The sequence below is a fragment of the Brassica napus genome, chromosome C1 (assembly GCF_020379485.1).
Source record: "Brassica napus cultivar Da-Ae chromosome C1, Da-Ae, whole genome shotgun sequence".
Lineage (NCBI taxonomy): Eukaryota > Viridiplantae > Streptophyta > Magnoliopsida > Brassicales > Brassicaceae > Brassica > Brassica napus.
This window is the reverse complement of record NC_063444.1, coordinates 41,392,479-41,414,081: the sequence shown is the minus strand read 5'-3', so window position 1 is coordinate 41,414,081 and position 21,603 is coordinate 41,392,479. Positions and strand designations below refer to the sequence as shown.

Genomic DNA, 21,603 nt, shown 5'->3' with positions numbered 1-21,603 from the left:
GGTTTAAGGTTTAGAGTTGAGGAGTGGGGTTTTGGGGATAGGATTTCAAATTTTAAAAATTAAAAAAAAAATTAAAATTTTCAAAAAAAAAAATGCTATTTTGGTTATTTAAGTTTTTGAGGTTTATTTTTGTGACTAAAACTTAAAAATGTCTATTTGAAAGAATTGCATTTTTTTTTTTTATAACAAATTGAGTATAAATCACAATTTTTATTACTCATATAAAGTAAGTTAAGTATATTACATTTGGTAAACGTTGTTTATAAAAAGTCAAGTCGTTGAAGAGCTATCAAAACTCTGAACCAAGTTCTCACTGGGTCCGTCCATGTTTATTCATTAAACAGGCCTTAAATATGGGCTTCTAACTTGAGCCGCCATAGGATTGAGAAAAAAATAGTGCAGCATCGAATTCAATCATCCCCAATCAAGTCGCTAACTCACTTCCCCTTCCTTCATCGTCTCTCTTCCCTCCCGCTCGCACTCGTGCAAATTAGGGTTTAACCGCAAAAAAAACTAGAGAAGAGTCGATCTCTTGTCACTGAGCTTCCTTCTTCTGAAGATTAATCAATCCGTAACTCCGAAGAAGATCGAAGATGGCTCGTAACGAAGAGAAAGCGCAGTCGATGCTCAACAGGTTCGTCACCATGAAAGAATCAGAGAACAAGAAGCCCGTACAGCGCCGACCTTACCTCGCCTCGCCGACGCAGACAAATGGAGACAGCAGATCATGCGAGAGATCAGCCGCAAAGTCGCCGAGATTCAGAACGAAGGCTTGGGCGAGCACCGGCTCCGAGACCTCAACGACGAGATCAACAAGCTTCTCAGAGAGAGATGGCACTGGGAGCGTCGGATCGTCGAGCTCGGAGGTCCTAATTACAATAGACACGGCGCGAAGATGACGGATTTGGAAGGAAACATTGTTGATGTCCCGAACACTAGCGGACGCGGCCCTGGCTACCGTTACTTCGGCGCGGCGAAGAATCTTCCCGGAGTTAGGGAGCTTTTCGAGAAGCCGCCGGAGCTGAGGAAGCGGAGGACGAGGTACGATATTTACAAGAGGATAGACGCTAGCTATTATGGTTATAGAGATGAGGAGGATGGGGTTTTGGAGGGGTTGGAGAGGAGTGCGGAGGGGGCGATGAGGAGGAGGGAGGTGGAGGAGTGGCGGAGGCTGGATGAGGTTAGGAGGGAGGCGAGGAAGGGGGCGGCGGAGGTTGTGAGCGTTGGAGCTGCGAAGGAGGTGTTGTTTGAGGAGGAGGAGGATGTTGTGGAGGAGGAGAGGAAGGAGAGGGAGAGGGAAGAGGAGAAGGAGAAGGAGAAGGAGAGGGAGTTTGTGGTGCATGTTCCTTTGCCTGATGAGAAGGAGATTGAGAAGATGGTGTTGCTGAAGAAGAAGATGGAGTTGTTGAGGGAGTATGCTAGTGAGGATTTGGTTGAGCAGGAGAAGGAGGCTAAAGCTATGCTCAATATCCACAGATAGAACACTCACCCACAAGGTGATGATTGCATCTTTATAACTCTTATTCTCTACCTTTTGTACTTTGTTTGTATTGCAAGTCTTGCGGTCACAGAATCATGTTTTTTTTTTCTCTAGATCGCTATCACTACTTTCTTCTTCCTAATGAGAACGAAAATCTAGTGTTGGGTTAAGACAGATGCAGTGACATAAGTTGAAACAACCAGAGATTTACCCACTGGCATTTGTTCGTATATTAGCAGCCAGAGGACTCATGAGTGTCCAACTTGAAGATTTGATTCAATCTGGGTTGTTGAGTTCCTTCCTCGTTCATTTCATTTCTCACTTGTGAAATCTGAAGTTAGAAAAGATTGTTGATGGAGAGAGAGAGAAATAATAATTCAATATTAGCAGAGATATTTAGTATAATTTATCAATCAAATGTTTGAATATTTCTTCACAGACACAAACACATTAACGGTCAGAATCTGACACGAAAATAAAAATTAAAAAAAGTTTAAAGATTCCACAAGGAAACAAAACACACAAAAACACAGCAAGGATTGAATTGTTTGAATCTAACAGCTAAATCAAAACTCTCGGTTAGGAGTTGTTTTGTTGTTGTTAGCTCCTCCCCTACGAGTCTCCTCGCTGCTCGAGGAAGACGGGTCAAGACCGTACTCGCTTGTGTTCCCATACTCACTGCTTGCACCATACTCCTGGCTATCCAACGCCACTTTCCTGAACTTCTTCATATCCGCAGTGTAACTTCCCGAGTCATAGTCCGAGCTTGAACCCCTTCCGAAGAGTGCACTCTGTCCAGGCTTCGCTCCTTCGTTTAGATCATCTAACGATGCATCTCCCTCCAGAGCTCGAACAATCTGTTACAGTCATAGAGTGACTCAGAACATGTGGTTTGGATCGGACCTATGATTAATTATGTCCTAAAACTTACTTGGCTCATCTTAGGCCTGCGTCTAGCTGAGTGTCTGATGGCTGCAACAGCACAAGCCACCATTCTTGCCATCTCATAAGGCTCGTATTGGTTCTCGAGACGTGGATCAACTAGTTCACTGTAATCTCCATCCTGAGCTGCGTTTAAGCATAAGGGTCTTGCCTGTGTAACAAAGTAACACAATTTGTATATAGATCGTTAGGCCACAAAGATTGTTAGGAAACAGTTTTGTGATGTTGGTATATATGTTACTGACCCAATCGGCTAAGCTGTCTTCCATTTCACCAGTGAGATCAACAGGTCGACGTCCGGTTATGAGCTCAAGAAGCATCACTCCAAAGGAGAAAACATCTGACCTGTCTGTTAGTTTCCCGCTTGACGCATACTCTGGAGCCAAGTACCTGCCATTTGATTCGGAATATGAGATTCTTGATTTAAATAAACAGATTCTTGGGTGAGACTATAAATCTAGAGTGTGTTGAAATAGAAGAATGAGCTGCTGAAATGTGTGGTTTCATGTTTCTTTGTTACCCGAAAGTTCCCATGATACGAGTGGACACATGTGTAACGTTGTCCTGAGATAGCTTTGCTAAACCGAAGTCAGCAACCTGAAGATTTGAGCCAAGTCCAGTTATAAAAAAACAAAAATCTTAAAATGTTAGGACAAAATCCAAATCCTAAATCAGATACTAAACCAAAAAAGTCTGGTAGCTCTTTGGAAAGCAACCATTCCAAAAACAAATTTGTGAAGGTTTAGACCTAGAACGGACAATATCATACAAAGCAAAAGCAAATGGTTGGACATCTGGTGACAAACATCTTGGCTTTTGTAGGGCGTCTAGTCCGCCACAACACAGAGAATTTGATTTATAAGAATGATGTTCAAAATCATGAGCATACCTTGGCTTCAAATGTTTCATCAAGCAGGATGTTTGAAGCTTTAATGTCTCTATGAATGATTCTTGGATGACCTAAGCACACAAATTCAAGTTAAAAGTTTGATCACATCTCTCTAGTTAGACCTCTATAGGATCATTGAAAGATTTGTTTTGACTCACAATCTTCATGCAAGTAAGCAAGCCCTTTAGCTGATCCCAAAGCAATCTTGAGCCTTGTAGGCCAATCAAGCATGGTACCATTTTTACCATGGAGATGAAACTCAAGTGTATCATTAGGTAAGAACTCATAAACCAACATCCTCTGTTCTCCTGCAATACAATACCCAACAAGAGACACAAGGAACCGATGGTGAACTCGACTAATGATCTCGACCTCAGCTTGAAACTCTCGCTCTCCTTGTCCACTTCCTGCCTTAAGACTCTTCACAGCGATCTCTTTCCCGTTGGGAAGTATTCCCTTGAAAACATACCCGAACCCACCTTGCCCTAACAGTCTATCTTTAGAGAAGCCTTGAGTTGCTGCAGCTAGCTCGTCGTAGGTGAATGTGCTCTGGTTGAAACCTAGAGCCACTGAAGGGTGAGGTGGTGGTAGAGCCGGACCGTGCGGACCTGAGTAGATCTCGCTGCTGTTTAAACCGCCTGTGACGGGTGGTTGAGATGGTTGCCAGCTTCCAGGTGGTGGTGGAGGTGGTGAATTCATCCAATTGTTATTACCGTTGTTTGATCCAGAGTATTGACCAGACATATTCATTACATGACCGCTTTGGTTGTACTGTTGTTGGTATTGATCACCCCCACCTAAGAAGATTAACAAAACGGAGACTTTGTTTAACCTTATTTCTTGGGATACAAGAAAACAATATTTGATGGGTTTTCCACCAACATATCAAATTCTCTGTATGTAAAAAAGATTATGAAGCTTTGAAATGTGCTTTGAAGGTAAAGAAGATTTTATTTCGTTGGGTTATTTATTGAGTTATTTTGGTGCACAAGAAAGGTTCCAAAACAGAAACTAGGTTATGCTACGACGACGGTAAGGCTGGTGACTTTGTTTAACCTTCTTTCTTGAGTAACAAGAAAATAAAATTTACTGGGATTTCCACAAAAAACTTTGAAATGCGGTTTGAAGGTAAGAAGATTTTGTTGAGTCAGGTTATTCATTGAGTTATCTTGGTGCACAAGAAAGGTTCCAAAAACAGAAACTAGGTTAGGCTAGAAGGGATTAGGTTTGTGACTTGGCGTTGACTATTAATGTGTTTACCTTTGCCTGTGGCGTAGCCACTGCTTGCGTAGTACGGCATCTGATGCTTCTTTTTCTTCTTGCGACAGCAACAGACGCAGAACAAGATCATAACAAGAAGCAACAAACCAGCACCAGCCGCGATACCTATGATAGCACCCGTGTTAACATCGTTACGTGACGAGTTTGAGCCACCACCGCTTGATCTAGGCGGAGCTAGCGATCTTGGCGGGGAAGGAGAGTTATTGTTGCTTCCTCCACCATTGTTGTTTCTAGAAGGAGGCGAAGGAGAATTATTGTTGCTTCCTCCACCACTGTTGCCATTATTATTGTTACCACCATTGTTGCTATTCCCATTGTTGTTGTTATTACCATTGTTGCTTCCTCCACCATTGTTATTGTTGTTGTTGTTGTCATTGTTTCCACCATTGTTGTTGTTGTTGTTATTGTTGCCTTGTGGTTGAGATGGTGGAGATTGTGAGTCTGAAGAAGGCGGTGGAGGAGAGGAAGCATTATCCGGCGGTGGAGGAGAGGAAGCATTGTCGGGCGGAGGAGTAGCTGGTGGTGAAGACGAAGGAGGAGAGGAGGAGGATGAGTCAGGAGACGGAGGAGATTGCTGTTGAGTGTTGTCGGAGGAGGGAGGAGATGGAGGTGTAGATGACGGAGGTGAGTTCTGTGGGGATTGCCCCTCCGCCATAATATTTTTTTGATGTTTCTTTTTTGTTTTTGTTTTTTTATTCGGAAGCTCTCTCCTTAAGATTTTTTTCTTAAAGAGAGAGAGAGAGTATTGAACAAAGAGAACACACAAAGCTCTTTGTTGTGTTCCAAATCCTATTTTTAAGAATGCCTTCAGATTTTCAAATGTCTTATTATTGTAGGGTCTATATTTGGGATTTAATACAGCCATGCAAATTATGTACCTTCAGCTAAATTTGTAATAGAAAATTACAGGCTAGAAGTCGATGTTTTATTAAAAAAAAAAAAACAAATTGATTGGTGTACCGAAGAAAGAAGACAGATAAATAGACAATAATTACTGATGAAAAAATACATAAAGGGAAATAAAAATGAAACAATGCTTTCGTTGAGAGTTGAACTCAAGACCTCCCGCTTACTAAACGGGTGCTCTAACCAACTGAGCTACGAGAGCTATTTGATAGTTGATATTGTATTAAACGTATTGTAGATTAATTTAACAGAATGATTCTCTTTTAATATAAAGACAAAACAGTCGTCGCCTAAAGAACTTGACAGATCAGGAACAGCTTGGACTCTTGAGGACACATAGAGAAGGTGTTTCTTCCTCAAATTAAACCAAACAGAGATCGTAGAACATCTCCCTGTCTCTCTTTTAGATCCGTTTACTTCCGATTCGATGCCTTCTCGTAGACGTACCCTCCTCAAAGTCATCATCCTCGGCGATAGCGGGTTTAGCTTTCTCCAAAGACACTCTCTTTTTTTTTTTTTTGTGTTTGTATTTGTTCTACATGTATGCGATCAAACCCGTGATTTTGGGTGGGGTTTTTTTGAGATTTAGGTGTCTGACTAGTGACACCTTTCCTGCGGTTTAGATACTGATATGATCTGGTTATCTCTTAGTTTGGCTGATCTAGTTGCTGTTGAATTGTGTTAGCCCTTTATTTCAATTACTCACTCTACTTATCTGTCGTTAGATGTGATTATTATTATTATTATTTTTGGTTGAGGTTTACTTTCTGTGTTGTTGATCAAAATCACAGCTTTGTGGTGGACATCAAAATCGTGTACTTGTTTTTATATGTTATGTTTATTAGAGTGAGACTAATTTGGAATTCTCTTATTATTTGTGATTTTTTTTTTTTTGCAGGGTGGGGAAAACCTCTTTGATGAATCAGTATCCTACTTTTTTGTTTGATTAGTTTGTCTTGAATTGATTTTAAAAGGAAAATTTGATTGTTTGGTTGGTTTGGTCCTCATTTCGCACATTTGTTTTTGGGTTTTAACACGATAAAACTTCAGATATGTTAATAAAAAGTTCAGCAACCAGTACAAGGCCACCATTGGAGCTGACTTCTTGACTAAGGAAGTCCAGTTTGAAGATCGCCTTTTCACTTTACAGGTTCTTACTAGTGTCTCTTTCTTTATTTTGTATGTGGTTTAGTCATTAGAGAATTTTTTTATTGTATGAGGAAGGTGTTGTTGACTAACTAACTAACTAACAAGTTTCTGCCAGAAACATAGATAAATATAACGGCAATCTATCATTACCTTTGATTTACCCTCTTTGCTTGAAAAAAGCTCACTTGTTTGTTTCTTTTTCTGTCCAATGGGTGGGTTACTACAGATCTGGGATACAGCTGGACAAGAAAGGTTTCAGAGCCTTGGTGTAGCTTTCTACCGGGGTGCTGATTGCTGTGTTCTTGTATATGATGTCAACTCCATGAAATCATTTGACAATCTCAACAACTGGAGGGAAGAGTTTCTCATCCAGGTATCTTGTTCTCGCCCCCTCTGTAAACACTAGGCAGATGCAGTAACGCAAAGTGTGTAATTGTTCCTTACAGGCAAGTCCATCGGATCCAGAGAATTTTCCCTTTGTGGTTATTGGAAACAAGGTCGACGTTGATGGCGGAAACAGCCGAGTGGTATGTATGATGTGCTTTACTTACTTTTCCACTCTTCATGGAATGTCTCTGAGATGTAACATAAATAAATGACCAAGTACTTGATCATAGGTTTCAGAGAAAAAAGCTAAGGCTTGGTGTGCTTCAAAGGGAAACATCCCTTACTTTGAGACCTCAGCTAAGGAAGGCACCAATGTGGAGGAAGCATTCGAATGCATCGCCAAGAACGCCCTGAAGACCGGAGAAGAGGAAGAGCTGTAAGTTTCAAAACAATTTTTGAAGTCGTTAGTTTGGTGGTCTCAACGTTTTGGTCTTTTCTTTTGTTTTCCAGGTACTTGCCAGACACAATCGATGTCGGGACAAGCAATCAACAGAGGTCTACAGGGTGTGAATGCTAAGGGATCATCTCTCCTAGAAGAATTGCTTTTGAGTTCAACAATGGGAAACTTGTCTCTCTTCCCATTACCCCTTTTCTTCACCAGCTATCATCTCTCTTATGATATTATACTACATTGCTGTACATTTGTTCTGTTCTGGGTACCTTCAAAGCGATTTATTTAAATTGTTTAATAAGTATATTATGGTTAGGAAAACGTTATTATGCATCTTTAATTATAAACATATTTTTATGCATGCCTCCCAGTAATATGAAAAACGATTAAACAAACAATATCTTTCCAATATAGAAAAAGCTTCAAATAGCTCCAAAACAAGTTTCTGTTTTCAAATTAGTCCACAAAGATTAAAGTGACCAGTGCCTTCAATAAAGAGATAAATGATGAATATATCATTCTCTGACAGATATAAAAATAAATAAATATTTAAATAAACAAAAGTTTGAATTTTTTAATACTTATTTAGAATTTTTTTTTTCAATTTTTTGTTTATGATAAGTTAAGTCAAAGACCTATCACCATAATAAATTATTGTTTCTTAAAAAATTAAACCAAACATCAAATTATTTATATATCTAGAATATATGCTTGTTATTACGTTATTTTTTAGAAACTCTCACTTATTATAAATAATTGAAAAATCTCTTTATACATTACCTTCAATATTAATAAATAAATATTTGAAATTATTGAATATTTTCTTTTCAGTTATTCAAAGTTTAATTTTCATATTTGATTAATACTTAATTATGCATTTTTATGTAAAAATTTATGATTGAAAATAGCTTTTTAGATAACAACACATTAATGGAATTATGTTTTTTATTTTTAAAATATTTTTTAGTTTTTGGTTAATTTTAATTGTATGAATTTATTAACTTTTTTTTGACAGCATGAATTTATTAACAATTATCTAATTTAATAAATAAATCTCATTATTTATTAATAGCTTAATATTATATATTTTAGGCCCAACCATATTGACGTGTTTACATATTATGCATAATACATATATTTTTCTTGTTAATATATATTTTTTTTAGTTATATAATAATTTATTAAGAGTATTAAATATTTTAATCGCTCTAACTTCTAATGTGAAGTTCAGAAATAAAAAGTTACTTGCAAATAAAAAAAATAGATCAGTTTATCTATACTATTTTAATAATGTTAAAAATTTGAAATATGATCTTATATTTTCTGAAATATTTAAGAATCTTTTAAATATCTAACATTTTGAAATGAAAGAGTATATAACACTGCATTTCTCATAGGGAATGTGAATTGATTATTAGATTACAACTAAATTGATCAAGCATATGATCTTGAAGTAGAAGTTTTTTGTGGAGCATCATCAATTATAGGTAAATCTGTATCATGATTACAATCTTTAACCATGACTATTACGTCTTTGATGCATATGACTATGAGGGGTTGCCAAAGAGAGATTATGTGCTTCAATAGTACATTCGTGTTTGATCAAAAAATCTTAAACTTTTGTTTTTTCTACCTCTAATCTATATATAATAGGAAACTTGGTTTTGTTAACTGCTGCTGTCATCATTTTTTCATAGGAAAAAAAAAGTTGTATTCTTTGATCAGATTTGTTTTAGAGAAAATTGGAAAATAAAGACATTTTATACTTTGATTTGTGAGAATAGGACTTTTTGAAAATTCTTTAGGTAAGTAGGATTTATAATTTTTTAAATACCATATTGCCCTCAAATTAGCATAGTTAAAATTTATATAATTAATATTAATATTTTGAAATATATTTAACCACTTTTAAAAAACAAAAAAAACAAAAAGTAAAAACAGAAATTAAAAATAAAAGAAAAACAATAAAAAAAGTAGAAACAAAAATTGATTTATCCTAGAGATTAACGAACCTCTCTCTTATTTTCTCCGCCGAAAGCTTGAAGCTCCTCCAATGGCGATTTTGGGTAAGAACAAAGCCAAATCGTTTCTTCACTCTTTAACTTTCATTTTTCATCTCTAATCTAGTTATTTTCGTCTTTCTCTTTGTTATCAGCCTGAAGAATTGGAGATTTGTTCTTACTCTACGACATCGTCGGACGCTCTTCTTCTTCTTCCACCATCAATTTCATCAACTTCTCACGTTTCTAAGAAGGTGAGTTTGCGATTACTTGTTTTGATTCTCTTAACCGTAGATTTCTTAAAGTTTCTCATCACCTAAATCCGATTTCTCTTATTTCTTAATCTAAATTACTTGAATGGGTTGATTAATCTCCTTATACATTACGCAATTCATGCATGTTATTGTTTGGGTGTTTTGATTTTAGTTTCTTATCTTCGATTTTGGTCCTTTTTTGAAAGAGGGAAAATTGACAAATAGATTCGTTTTTGTTGTTTTCCGATTCAAAGGTTTGGTTTTTTGTCAAATCTTCTTCTTTTTTTGTTTGTGCTCTGATTATAAACTTCTTTTCTGTGATTGTAGGTATGTCTGAGGAGTTACCAAAGCGGTTGTTTAAGCCGGGTGAAGAGACCGAAGTGCATCAGATCAATAACAACTGCAAGATGGTACGCTATTTCAAAAGATTGATGGAGTGGTTGCCAAAGGAGTTGGAGACAGTGAAGAAAGATCCTGTTTTTGCTCAGATTTTTAAGCTGTTCGATAATGGTTTGGGATTCTCGGCGAGAGTGATACACGGCTTCTTGTGTAGGGAGCTGTTGACTTACAAAGATCATGAGCTCTGGTTTGTCTTTGCGAGAAGACCTCTCCGATTTTCATTGCTTGAGTTCCACGCAGTTACCGGGCTTCAGTGCGATACTAGTCTCTCACTTAAGGAGTTGGTTGACTGGGATGATGATGGTGGTTTCTGGAGCTTAGTGATCAGGACAAATAAGGGGATTTCTATTTTCGAGCTGTGGGAACATCACAGGGCAGCTGTTAAGAAGTGGAGTAATGCTGATCGAATCAGGCTGGTGTATCTTTGCATCATTGTTTGTATGGTTTGCGGGAGAGATGAGAAGGCACCTATCCCCATCAAGTACGTGAAGTTGGTGATGGATCTTGAGCAGGTTCGAAACTACCCTTGGGGAGTTGCTTCTTTTGACCTTCTATGCGAGTCAATAGCTGAAAAACGAGATAAACTGAAGGAGAATCCAAAGAGTTACGTGTTAGATGGCTTCACCTACGGTCTTCAGATATGGGCTATGGAAGCAATACCAAAGCTTGGAAAGCTCTGTGGAAGAAAACTGAACAAAAGTTTTAAGAACGGTCCTAGATGTGTAAACTGGATGGGAGCTGCAAAGATTTCGTACGAGGAGCTCAACAAGTTGGAGAACATCTTAACACCCAAGGTAAATATTTATTTTAACAAGTAGAAAAACAAACAAATGTTTGTATTAATGATTGACTCTTTTCACCTTTCTTGTGTAGGATGACATATATCCATACATCTCGTGGACTGGGAATTATACAGTGTGTGAAAGTCTTCAATTTAGCAGACGAGATGAGGTGGAGGATGATAGAGTCAAGCTTCTCATGCATATGATAATGAAGCAGTTTGACTTCAGTGGTCATAATTGGGAGTACGAAGAGACACCGGTCTTTTCTTTTGGGGTTGATAACAAAGAAGGTGAGAAGGAGAAAGTAGCTACGCATGAGGGAGAAGGTGGGAGTGATGAAGAGCCTAACGACAAGGATGGTGAAGGTGGGAGCGATGAAGCAAGTGGGAGCGATGAGGAGTTTCAAACTCCAAAAGGATCAGCAACCATAAGGGCGAGAGATACAAAGGGAAAGAAGAGGCTCCCTGATCGTGGAATGGAAAAAAGGAAGCATAAGGTCCTACATACTAGACCACAACAGGCGCCCTTTGATGAAGATATGAAGACTTTTGTGACGCAGTTGTTTCAGCAAGGTTTTGCTGCGATGGAAGAGAGGCTAGAGAAAAAGATGGATGAAAAATTTGAGGGAGTGCAGTCTGAGCTTAAAAATTCCCGTGGGGATTCAACCGTCCAAGCTGAGCATGGAGATCCATCTGCGAGCAAGACAGCGCCTAGCCACCCATCGCCTAGCAAGCTAGCGCCTAGCAAGCCAGCGCATAGCAACCCATCGCCTAGGAAGCCATCTCCTACGAAGCCATCGCCTAGCAAGCCATCTCCGAGGAGGTCCAAACGCTTGGTAAACAAGCACTAGTCTTCATAACTCTCTGCAATGTGTCTTAACTTCTTTTAGTGTTAGTTTCATGTGTTTATCGGTCTTGTGATGTGTTTTGCATTGTCTCGTTTTGGAAGTGTGTTTGGTTTGTAATTGTTGTTCAAAATCAGGCTTAATTATGTATCTGCATTATGATGTGTGTTTTGTTATGTGAACTATGTGTAAGATATTTATATGAATTTTATTAGTTTATAAAATCATGTTTTTTATGAATTCCTTGTGTGTGCTTAATAACTGGTTTTTTATGAATTGCTTGTGTATTTTGAATCTGATTTTTGTTTAAATTGCTTGTGTGTTTTGAATCAGGGTTTTTTATGAATTGCTTGTGTACTTTGAAACAGGATGTAAATTTCAGTCAAGCGGATGATATGGACGAACCAATAGGTACGCAAAGCCTTGAAGGACTTTCTCAAGCCTCGTACGTACCCGATTTTGATCCATCACAGACCAATAACGACAACGATGCAAGTGATTGGTGGACTCCAATGACTAATGTCCGGAAACTACGAAAAGGTGGATCAAAGCAATCAAATGCACCTGTAACATCGGCAAAGTGGGATAGATGGACTGGAGGACCAAGCAAGAAGCTTCAGCTTAGTGACTCACCAATGGCAGCTGACGGTTCTCCACAGGCGTCACTGTATTATTTCACCGAAGAATCGTGGGATAGATTCACGAAATGGTCTACGAATCCAACAGCTTTGAGGATTGGTCCCTCTGTCTTTAATTTGACCTTTGCACAGAGAATAGTTTGTGCTGGAAAATGGCTTGGAAACGAGGTATTATTTTCTTAACATATATTTGTAACATATATTTGATTGTGCATTGGGTAATTGTCCATGTGAATATTCAGGAAATGGATGCGATGATGTATATATGGCGAGAGAAAACATCTTTGAGGCGTTGGAATATAGACCGTGTTGCTTTCATGAACGCCATGTTCTGCCTCCAGATCGAGAAAGAATACGAGAAGTGTAAAGACGACAAAAGAGGCTACGTAGTACCCGATCTTCTTCTTGCTTATGGGAGAGGAGAGCTTCCATCTCATGGGCGGACTAATAGAGTTTGGGGTGTCGATGTTGATCGTCTCTACTTTCCTCTGTTTGTCAATGGTAATTATCCATGCTTCCTCTACACGTCTCCGTTATTCAAGTATTTTTTTTAACAAAATAAGTGATGTCCGTTGCAGGTAATCATTGGGTTGCTGTATGCGTCAACATGATTGAGAAGAAAGTGGAAGTCTATGATTGCAATCGGGGAAGGAATAGGCAATACGTAGAGAAGTTTGCTTGTATGATTCCTAGAATTGTCAAGGCAGTTGGTCCACCAAAGAGCAAATTACTCCTTACATCCTATTCGATTGTAGATATGCCTATGCAGACAAGATTGAACAAGTCTTGTGCTGATTGCGGGGCATTCGCACTCAAACACTTGGAGTGCATCCTTCTTGGTCTCGACCTCAGTTTAGTGGAAGACGGAATAATGCCTGGTTGCCGACAGAAAATTGCTTATGATATATGGGAGGCTGCCCATGATCCCATTTTAATCCAGCTTATGGCACAACACATCCCTTCGGATTTTGAGAGTTCTACTTTTTATGACCTTGAAGAAGACTGATTATGTGTGTTTGTTTAGGTTTTACCAGGAATGTTGTGACAATACTCTATTTTAGAGTTTTCTAGAAATTATGTGACATGACACTATTTTAGTTTACTAGTTATTTGTGGTTTGATTTTGCATGAAATATTTACAACTAAAATATCCAATTACACTAAACCACTAAACTTATCAATCTTTACCCTAAACCACTAATGAACCCAATATTTACCCTAAAGCCTAAATGAACCCTATACATAAGAACCATATTTTGACCTAATGCCTTTTCTTCCTCATTCTTTCACGACAAAGAGAAATCAAGGGGAGAGAACTTGGTAGATCAACTCAATCATGTCTTCGGTCGGTTCTTCTGTCGATTCAAGATATCAGCACACCAAACAAAGGGGAATTCCGAAAAGATGCAATTGCGGCAAGGAAGTGCATCTTTTCACTTCAACAACTGTCAAAAATCCGGGAAGATTGTTCCATTGTTGTCCGATGGGATCTGAGATGGTTAGTCTGTATTCATATAACCTTCACGCACAGTCCAATCTAACTGTTTGTTGATGTTAATGATGAAGGACAAAACTCACTTGTTCAAATGGACTGATAAGTCAGTTGTTGAGGAAATTGAAGACTTTCAGGATCTGTTTGATGTGCTGCTAGTGGACAATTCCGAGTTTCAAAAATCAGTACGAGCTTCTGAGACAATGCTGAAACGACATAAGAGTAGACTTGAAGAGATGGAAGATGCAATTGCTCGTTCTGAAGAAAATTCCATCAAATGCATTAGAGAGTTAAGGATCATCAAAGCTTTGTTTGTGTGTTGTTTTGCTATGGTCTTCATGTACCTTACCTATGCATGATGTTCAATTTCTTGTTCTGTTTTTTTCTAAATAAATGTTAGACTATGTTCTTTGATGTTTTTGCTGATTTGCATCGAATATAACAAAAAAAATTGGAAAAATCAAACTGTCAATAGGAAGATTCGATTTGTCTCAACAATGTTGTAAGCAAACAGCAAATAACAGAGAACACACACAACAATCTAGATAGGTTTATCACATGTTCCTCTCTTGTGTCCCTCCATACCACACCGGCTGCACTTGTGCTTTTTCTTCTTTGTTGATCCTTGAGAAGATCTAATCTTGTCTTCTACTGTTTCATACCTTCTCTTTACTGGTCTACCAGCACTCTTTCTTGACTCTGGTGGTAAGATCTTCGCAAGTTTAACCTCATCTGGGACATTCCATTCAGCCTCTGGAACTGGTATGGGATTAATGGATTCCGCGTAGGCAGCTCTCCACGCTGCAGTGCTATAGACGCCATCAGTAAATCGGTGTACTTCCATACCTGTGTCAAAAAAAAGACCGACCAATGTCTAAACACTGCAAAATGCTGGAATATATAGGTACCAAGATAATGTTTATATACTTCCATACCTCGAGAATATATTGCAGGAATAGCGTGTCTGCATGGAATTTTTCCTAAATCAAATTTCCCACATGTGCATGTTCTGGTTTCCAGATCAACATGACAATCATATATGTCTCCTTTAACAAGTGATCTGAAGTTGTCAACCTTCTGAACCTGAAACCCTCGAGCCTTCACGATTCTCCTATCAATCTTTTTCTCCACCTTATCGGTTAAAGGATCAATATGTTTGGAGCTTAACATGCGACGCTCATAGAACCATCGGGTCATCATTTCTCTTATACTATCTAGCAAAGGAATTACTGGAAATTGTCTAGGAGATCTCAGAGCTGAATTAATCGACTCGGCTGGGTTATTGGTCCTGATGTCATACCTGGATCCAGGGAAGAGAGAACGAGCCCATTTTCTCACATCAGCCTCCTGTAGATATCGTCCAAGTGCCGGACTGATATCAACAATTTCTGTGAAACGTTCCTGAAATTCACTATACCTATATGTGTTTGAAGCCTTCTCGACCAAAGCAGTGAACCCCTTTGTCCTGAAGAATTTAACCACATTGGTCAGCAAGTGGTGTATACAAATTCCGTGCTTTGATCGTGGGTAGACATCCCTGATTGCTTTAGCAATTGACGCATGTCTATCTGACACAAAAGCTAAGTCTTTACTATCAGGAATAACCACACTCAACTGTCTGAAGAACCACTCCCATGATTCTTCATTCTCTGAATCAGCAACTCCAAATGCAATTGGATACAAGTTGGAGTTACCATCTACAGCTGTAGCAACAAGTAGAACTCCTTTATATTTATTTTTCAGAAAAGTTCCATCAACAACAATCACCCTACGCATATGACTGTGAAATCCTCTAACTGATTGCCCAAACGACATAAATAGATACATGAATCTACCATCCTTCTTAGTTTCATAGTGAGTGTGTGTACCAGGATTAACTTCTTTAATCATATGCAAATATTTTGGTATCTTTGCATAACTTTCGTCTGGTATACCTCTAACAGCTGCAATTGCATACTCACGAGCTTCCCAAGCGTGCCAATAAGTAATTTCGCAGCTATGTTCTAGCCTCATAAACTGAATGATGTCGTTTGCTTTGGGGCCATCATTGGCATCATCAAATCGATGTTGTATCAGCTTTCCAATAGTTCTTGCCGACGCCGTTTTTCCGAAGTTGCTTTTCTTTGAAGGAGCACATGAGTGTATACCCACACACTTATTGATCATGAAATATGTAGACCCATCAACACATTCCGCACGCACAGTCCAGTTGCACGTATTATCCTTACATCGTATAGACCACCACTTTTTCGTTGATTTGGTAACAAGGAAATCGTAATTATTCTTCATCGCCCAAATTTCCATTGTTGCCTTTAGGACACGTTTACTTCGGAAAAGTTGATCTTTCTTCACGAAATCTGTGTTCACAGCTCGGCTTTCCTTTTCACTATCGCCATACTTTTCACTCTTTGAACCAGCATGACCAGAACCATCCTCAACGACATGATTCTTCCTTTTATCACAACACTTTTTTGATGGTTCTGCAAAATCTCCCAGATTTATGTCAGGAACTTCACCTTCCTCAACATTACTTGAATCACACGGTTCCTTATTGAGATCGATATTGACTCGTTCCTTTTCCTTTACACCAGTACCAGTACCAGAGAACGTGACACACAAGGTTGTAGAGGAACCCTTCTTTGCGTAGCCCACAAAGTTACACACTTGTCGATCATTACTGATACTAATGGGAGGATTTCCTCTTTGATTGACCATCTCATAACTGAACTCGACATTAACCAAATTAGGGTCGACCCCATAATCTTCACACACCATGATCTTGAGTTCCTCCAGTAAAGCAGTAGTTTCTAATGTCACCATTCGACCACGCCTTTGTTTGTCTGCCAAGAAACTCCACTCGTCACTGAAACTTGACATCCATACACCAGATTTAACGTAGATTAGAACCATCTTGTGTTGGTTGATAGAAGAGATTTTTGTCGATGAAGAAGAGAGAGGAACAAGGAACGAGGGAGATAGAGATCGTGTGAAGAGAAAAGGGAGAAAATCGTGGGGGGGGGGAGATATTTAGGAAATATTTAGTTAGGATATATTTAGGAAATATATGATCACAAATTTGGAAGTTTCCATTTTTACTTTATTTGGCAAGAATATACATCATACGTAAGGCAGAAATATGTAGAGAGAATGGAAACTACATTCTGCCTTAGGCAGAAATATGTAGAGAGAATGGAAACTACATTCTGCCTTAGGCTATTATATAGTAAAAGGCAGAACAAGGTATGACTTGTAAAAAAGAAAAGGTATTTCACTTACTCTAGGATAGAACTTGTAAAAAAGCCGTAGGTAGACTGAAGATATCAAGATAGAATATTACGACAAAAAATCTAGCTAAGGTAAACTATTGAAGAAAGTGTAGTTTATATTTTCTATCCAAGGTAAACCTATGTACAATACTTTATATTCGATTTGTAGACTACGTAGATGGCTAGAATAAGTATTCTGTTATAGCTTTGATATTAAATAAAACATAGTTCCACAATTTTTAAAAATTAAATTTAAACATAAAAGTATAAATACTTTGGTTTCTAATGATTCTACATTTTTTTATATTTTTTTACCTAAGTTTACTATTTTTTCCACAACACAAGGGCAAAACCAGTCCAAAACGACCAAAGTCTTATTTTGACAAACAAACTTCGAAAGTGTCTTGTTTTTCCAATTCTCCCTTTGTTTTAACTATGAAATATAATGGACAAGATTTAGTTTCCTTTAAGAAAATGATGTCATCCTTTCATGTAGCAAACTACGTCTATTGCCATCCCCGAACCAACGTCTTTTGTTTCTTTATTATAGCAAACAACATCTTTTGTCATCCCCAACCAACACGTTCTCTCAAATAACAATATCACCTCTTTAAAAAGATTCATATATAACAAATTTATTGTGTTGCTCGATCTGTGGTTGTTTACTGTTTTTTATCCCCATCTTCCCATCATCTTCATCGTTCTTCCTTCCCTATATGAAACCTGCACCCCCTTAGATTGAAAGGCATGTTTGCCAAATCTGTTCTCTTTTCCGGTTTAATTTGGAATTCTCATGTTTGAATTTGGATGGCTCTTGGAACAACGAAGTTGATATTGTATTTTTCTCTTCATGTTTAGTTGAGAAGAATCCATGTAGTTGTCATTTGAACCAGTCCGACTTAAAAAATGGTTACCCTAACCTTTGAGATAAATTTTCTTTTAATATAAATCTCCCATTGATTTGGTCATTTGAAATTACAGATTGCAGTCTTTGTAGGTCTAGATTTGTTTTTTTCTGTGATGTCGTAACGATGTTGATGATAACAATATGCGTTCTCGATTTTAGGTTTCTTCAACAATTTGATCAAATGAAGTACACTTTTCCAAGTCGTTGAATGCTCGAAAGATTCTTCATTATTATGATTCACTTGTATAGGAAGATCTAATAACTTCCTTTAAGATTGCAACTATACTTAGCTTTACTGTGTTTGATATCCTCAATTTCAGAAAAAATATCTCTTCTATTAACGCATCCAATTCAGTATTTTGAGTTTATATCTCTACAAAGTTATGATTAAAAACTACTTGTCACTTTATCTTCACATTTAAAAGGTACCTTTCTAAACTGTATTTTCATCCATATTAAGAGAGACATATTGAGTATCATTTACAACTTCCAAAATTGTTTCATTTACCAAAAGTTCCAAGTGAAGAGTTGTCCGTCATCTTAAACCATGTCATAATTAAGAAACGAGAGTATATTTCTTCGCATGCCTTTTTCTTTTCTTTTTCTAGAAATGAGATGACTTGATCTCCAAAAACAATAAGGATTCCATCAGAGACACTCCGGATTGGAATGAAATATAAATAAGATAAGATAAATTATTAGAATATGATTACAACTAGACTTAAGACAATAGATTGCTTGACACACAAGGAACATTGAAAAAAACATTAAACTCACGAAAACTTCACGGGTGATGACAGTGGCTCCGGCTTTGTGCCTCTCTTCTTCACACCATACATCTCTCATATCCGCGAATGACCACACACAAGAGCGATTGATGTCTGACGATGAGGCCGTGTCTCCAATGTGGGGTTGTGACTCCGGACGAAGAGCATAGGTCGTGACATCATGGCGATGATTTCCTCCATTAGTACACAACAAAGCCGAGAGAAATAACAAGAGTGGGAGAGAAGAAGAAGATCATAAAGAAAAAAAACAACGTGAAGAAGAATAAGAGGGGAAGAAACAAAAAGAGATTTCTTTAAATTGACGAACCAAGTTTCACGGCGAAAAGGAAAATACAAGAATATATATAATTAGCTATAACTATATTGCCACTACACACACGGTTAAAATAACTAAGGTTTGCTTAGGTATAATGAAATAATTGATTAGGGATAAACCAAATCGGTTAAGATTTTTGGTAAAAAAAAGAAAGAATGCCGGGTTAGAGTCGTTCCAGACACAACCTTTCAAATAAAATTTCTTAACAAATTCATTAAAAAAAAATTATCACTCCCCTTCATCATTGTTCCTACTTCCGTTCAATTTTATTGTCCTACATATTTTATCCGCTGCTTATCGTGGAATTTTTACTGTTATGGAAACAACCTCTCTCTTAATGAAATAATTTTGTCACTGTATAACACATTAGAAATTAAAATTAAATTTTTTTAAGTTTGATAAATAAACCACCTCTTGGTGGCCTAGTGGTAGGCGGACTCCGGTAAGCTAAGCGATCCGGGTTCGAAGGCACCCCACTACGGTTAAATCACTAGGTGGCCATCCGGGCCCACCCTGCTACTTCTGGGGTGGAAATGACGTGGCTGCTGCGGACCTCGAGGGATGTCTGGACCCCGGCCTGGGACCCTCGGTTAACAAAAAAAAAAAAAAAAAAAAAGTTTGATAAATATGCTAATATTCATCTAAATTTTCGGAACAAGCAAGAAAAACGTCAGTAAAAATCCAGCAAAAACTACCAATTATCCTTTTTTTTTGTTATCAAGAGTTAACACTAAATGATAAAAATAGAAAGACAAATATAGTTAATAGAATTAAACACATGAAACTTCTAGCAAATTAAGATTGTTTTCACTAACAAAGGAAATTGTTTCTGAAGTTAATATTTTAGAGTTCGTATAAGGAAAGCTTTTTCTTTAGTCAATCAAAAAAGACTAGCATTATCACTTTTCTAAGCCTCTACAACTTTTCAATAAAAATATTAAATACCTTTTAAACATATATGTATATTTATTATAACATCATTCTTAACCATATAATATTAATGAATGAACTTTACTAGTGTCTTTTCAGCTCAATTTATTCCAATTTGTATAATCTCATTATAGGATAATAATTTTCGAATATTCTGAAATCAAAATGTTGATATATTTTTTTATCATATTATGGTGAATTCAAACAAAATAAGTTTAGAAAAAAAAACAAATTTAAAATAAATACTGTTGAAAATCATTTAAATAAATATGCAACTGTTTAAGTTAACCATTGTAATCTATAATAACTAATATAGCATTTGATGATCAATTTTTGTAACATTTAGAAATCGACCATTGCAACTTTATAGCATTTACATTTGTGTATTTTTTGTAATTTTCGAACCTTTTAATAATTATTGCTGAACCAAAGTGGGAAGAGTGATTGAGATCGCTTATGACCCTAAAGCGTCCCAAAAAGAAGCGTACATTCGGGCCCAAGTTCGACTGGATATAGCCAATCCAGCAATCGCTATTAAACCTTTAAATCTACCAAGGGGGGGAAGAGTGATCATCGAATATGAATATGAGAAGTTGAGGAAGCGTTGCTTTCATTGTCAGCGCTTAACCCATGAACGTCCAAGCTGTCCTTTCCTCAAAAACAGGGGACCGCTTCCAGCCAATAAAGACGCTGTTAAAGATTCACGTGTTATGGAGAAATCTGATGCTATTGGTGGAAGCTCGAAGCAGATGCCTTTACTGATCGAACATCCAGTAGTGCCTCCTGGGTTTGCTCCGCTATTCCATGAGATGCCTCAGAAAGAAAGAGACATGGCCTTGCAGTACATTTCACATAGTGATCCAACGGAGAGACAGGCCAGAATCACTAGAGTGCAACAATCTTTGCAACCAGGGTTTGAAGACAATCTGGGTAGTGCACCGCGCATATCTCATGACATTAATAAAGGGAAGGGCCATGTTTTCAACTTTCAAGAACATGATCGTCCGGGTAAACGAGTTGCAGTGACTAGAGAGCGTTCAGCCTTCTCTGAGGCTGACTTGAAATCTGTAAAGGATCGGACAAGCTTCCCCTCTGACAACCTGGAAGTTTCTTCGTCTTCTTCTTCCCTCGGTCCAACGGTCTTTAGAGTGGGAACCTCTACAGGTAACCTATCTACCGGGGCTAATGAGGCTGTTAAGAAAAGTCGTCGTAGACCTCAACGCTGGAAACGCATATGCAGTCAGCGCCCTTCAGGTCAGGCTCAGGATTTAGACCATACGGGCAAGAGAGACAGTCCAGTGGGTGATGGAGAAGAATCTACTGCGACTCTTGGTGGGAATCAGGCTAAGCGAAAGGCTCCTGTGAATGTTGGAGAACATTCTTCAAAATCTCCAAAACCCCTTCAACCTACGGTGGCTTCCGATTTGAAGCCGCTGCTCCCCCAATGAGCATCATGAGTTGGAACTGTCGAGGAGCTGGAAGCGACGAGACAGTTCACCGTCTCCGTGAAATGAGGAGAGATCATTTCACGGATTTTTTATTTTTGATGGAGACAAAACAAA

The 21,603-nt window shown here is 38.0% G+C and overlaps 5 protein-coding genes, 2 non-coding genes and 1 pseudogene across 9 annotated transcripts; 5 read left to right on the top strand and 3 right to left on the bottom strand.

Moving 5' to 3' along the window:
• The first annotated feature begins 260 nt into the window (after nucleotides 1-260).
• Nucleotides 261-1,654, top strand: LOC106391827 (annotated as a pseudogene).
• A 291-nt stretch (nucleotides 1,655-1,945) lies between these two features.
• LOC106391826 (putative proline-rich receptor-like protein kinase PERK6) lies at nucleotides 1,946-5,389 on the bottom strand. Its single transcript, XM_013832545.3, has 7 exons — nucleotides 4,572-5,389; nucleotides 3,470-4,108; nucleotides 3,312-3,382; nucleotides 2,943-3,019; nucleotides 2,668-2,812; nucleotides 2,412-2,573; nucleotides 1,946-2,337 (listed from the first exon to the last, which is right to left on the bottom strand). The coding sequence occupies exons 1-7, from the start codon at nucleotides 5,245-5,247 to the stop codon at nucleotides 2,047-2,049; spliced, it is 2,061 nt and encodes a 686-aa protein (XP_013687999.1). The 5' UTR covers nucleotides 5,248-5,389; the 3' UTR covers nucleotides 1,946-2,046.
• Nucleotides 5,390-5,626: 237 nt separating this feature from the next.
• TRNAT-AGU lies at nucleotides 5,627-5,700 on the bottom strand. The gene has a single exon. It is a non-coding gene; the product is annotated as a tRNA-Thr (tRNA).
• Nucleotides 5,701-5,758: 58 nt separating this feature from the next.
• Nucleotides 5,759-7,786, top strand: LOC106390276 (ras-related protein RABG3f). The gene is made up of 7 exons (XM_013830702.3): nucleotides 5,759-5,978; nucleotides 6,397-6,423; nucleotides 6,549-6,648; nucleotides 6,874-7,020; nucleotides 7,094-7,174; nucleotides 7,265-7,410; nucleotides 7,485-7,786. Exons 1-7 carry the CDS (start codon nucleotides 5,926-5,928, stop codon nucleotides 7,549-7,551), a joined length of 621 nt encoding a protein of 206 aa, XP_013686156.1. The 5' UTR covers nucleotides 5,759-5,925; the 3' UTR covers nucleotides 7,552-7,786.
• A 1,388-nt stretch (nucleotides 7,787-9,174) lies between these two features.
• LOC125580266 lies at nucleotides 9,175-11,928 on the top strand. 3 transcript variants are annotated; one of them, XM_048744539.1, is made up of 4 exons: nucleotides 9,175-9,491; nucleotides 9,581-9,679; nucleotides 10,007-10,872; nucleotides 10,952-11,928. In XM_048744539.1, exons 3-4 carry the CDS (start codon nucleotides 10,009-10,011, stop codon nucleotides 11,708-11,710), a joined length of 1,623 nt encoding a protein of 540 aa, XP_048600496.1. In that variant the 5' UTR covers nucleotides 9,175-9,491; nucleotides 9,581-9,679; nucleotides 10,007-10,008; the 3' UTR covers nucleotides 11,711-11,928. The 3 variants fall into 3 exon arrangements, with proteins under 3 accessions (XP_048600496.1, XP_048600495.1, XP_048600494.1); XM_048744538.1 differs by having other exon boundaries at nucleotides 9,175-9,679; XM_048744537.1 differs by having other exon boundaries at nucleotides 9,175-10,872.
• Nucleotides 11,929-14,375: 2,447 nt separating this feature from the next.
• On the bottom strand, nucleotides 14,376-16,744 carry LOC106373821. Its single transcript, XM_013813945.2, has 2 exons — nucleotides 14,770-16,744; nucleotides 14,376-14,680 (listed from the first exon to the last, which is right to left on the bottom strand). Exons 1-2 carry the CDS (start codon nucleotides 16,742-16,744, stop codon nucleotides 14,376-14,378), a joined length of 2,280 nt encoding a protein of 759 aa, XP_013669399.2.
• Nucleotides 16,745-18,195: 1,451 nt separating this feature from the next.
• Nucleotides 18,196-18,269, top strand: LOC125581190. Its single transcript, XR_007318897.1, has one exon. It is a non-coding gene; the product is annotated as a small nucleolar RNA snoR64a (small nucleolar RNA).
• Nucleotides 18,270-19,266: 997 nt separating this feature from the next.
• On the top strand, nucleotides 19,267-21,600 carry LOC125580031. Its single transcript, XM_048743970.1, has 2 exons — nucleotides 19,267-19,273; nucleotides 20,474-21,600. Exons 1-2 carry the CDS (start codon nucleotides 19,267-19,269, stop codon nucleotides 21,487-21,489), a joined length of 1,023 nt encoding a protein of 340 aa, XP_048599927.1. The 3' UTR covers nucleotides 21,490-21,600.
• Nucleotides 21,601-21,603: the final 3 nt, after the last annotated feature.

Bases quoted from the DNA above. Each gene is read 5' to 3' on its own strand.
- LOC106391826 (XM_013832545.3), bottom strand. From the start codon at position 5,247: ATGGCGGAGGGGCAATCCCCACAGAACTCACCTCCGTCATCTACACCT. The intron at 2,813-2,942 runs GTAACAAAGAAA...ATCAAATGGCAG, and splicing joins CGTATCATGGGAACTTTCGG to GTACTTGGCTCCAGAGTATG. The intron at 2,338-2,411 runs GTAAGTTTTAGG...TGACTGTAACAG, and splicing joins GCAGGCCTAAGATGAGCCAA to ATTGTTCGAGCTCTGGAGGG.
- LOC106390276 (XM_013830702.3), top strand. From the start codon at position 5,926: ATGCCTTCTCGTAGACGTACCCTCCTCAAAGTCATCATCCTCGGCGAT. The intron at 5,979-6,396 runs GTTTAGCTTTCT...TTTTTTTTGCAG, and splicing joins ATCATCCTCGGCGATAGCGG to GGTGGGGAAAACCTCTTTGA. The intron at 6,424-6,548 runs GTATCCTACTTT...ATAAAACTTCAG, and splicing joins AAAACCTCTTTGATGAATCA to ATATGTTAATAAAAAGTTCA.
- LOC125580266 (XM_048744539.1), top strand. From the start codon at position 10,009: ATGTCTGAGGAGTTACCAAAGCGGTTGTTTAAGCCGGGTGAAGAGACC. The intron at 10,873-10,951 runs GTAAATATTTAT...TTTCTTGTGTAG, and splicing joins AGAACATCTTAACACCCAAG to GATGACATATATCCATACAT.
- LOC106373821 (XM_013813945.2), bottom strand. From the start codon at position 16,744: ATGGTTCTAATCTACGTTAAATCTGGTGTATGGATGTCAAGTTTCAGT. The intron at 14,681-14,769 runs GTATGGAAGTAT...TTTTTGACACAG, and splicing joins TCCTGCAATATATTCTCGAG to GTATGGAAGTACACCGATTT.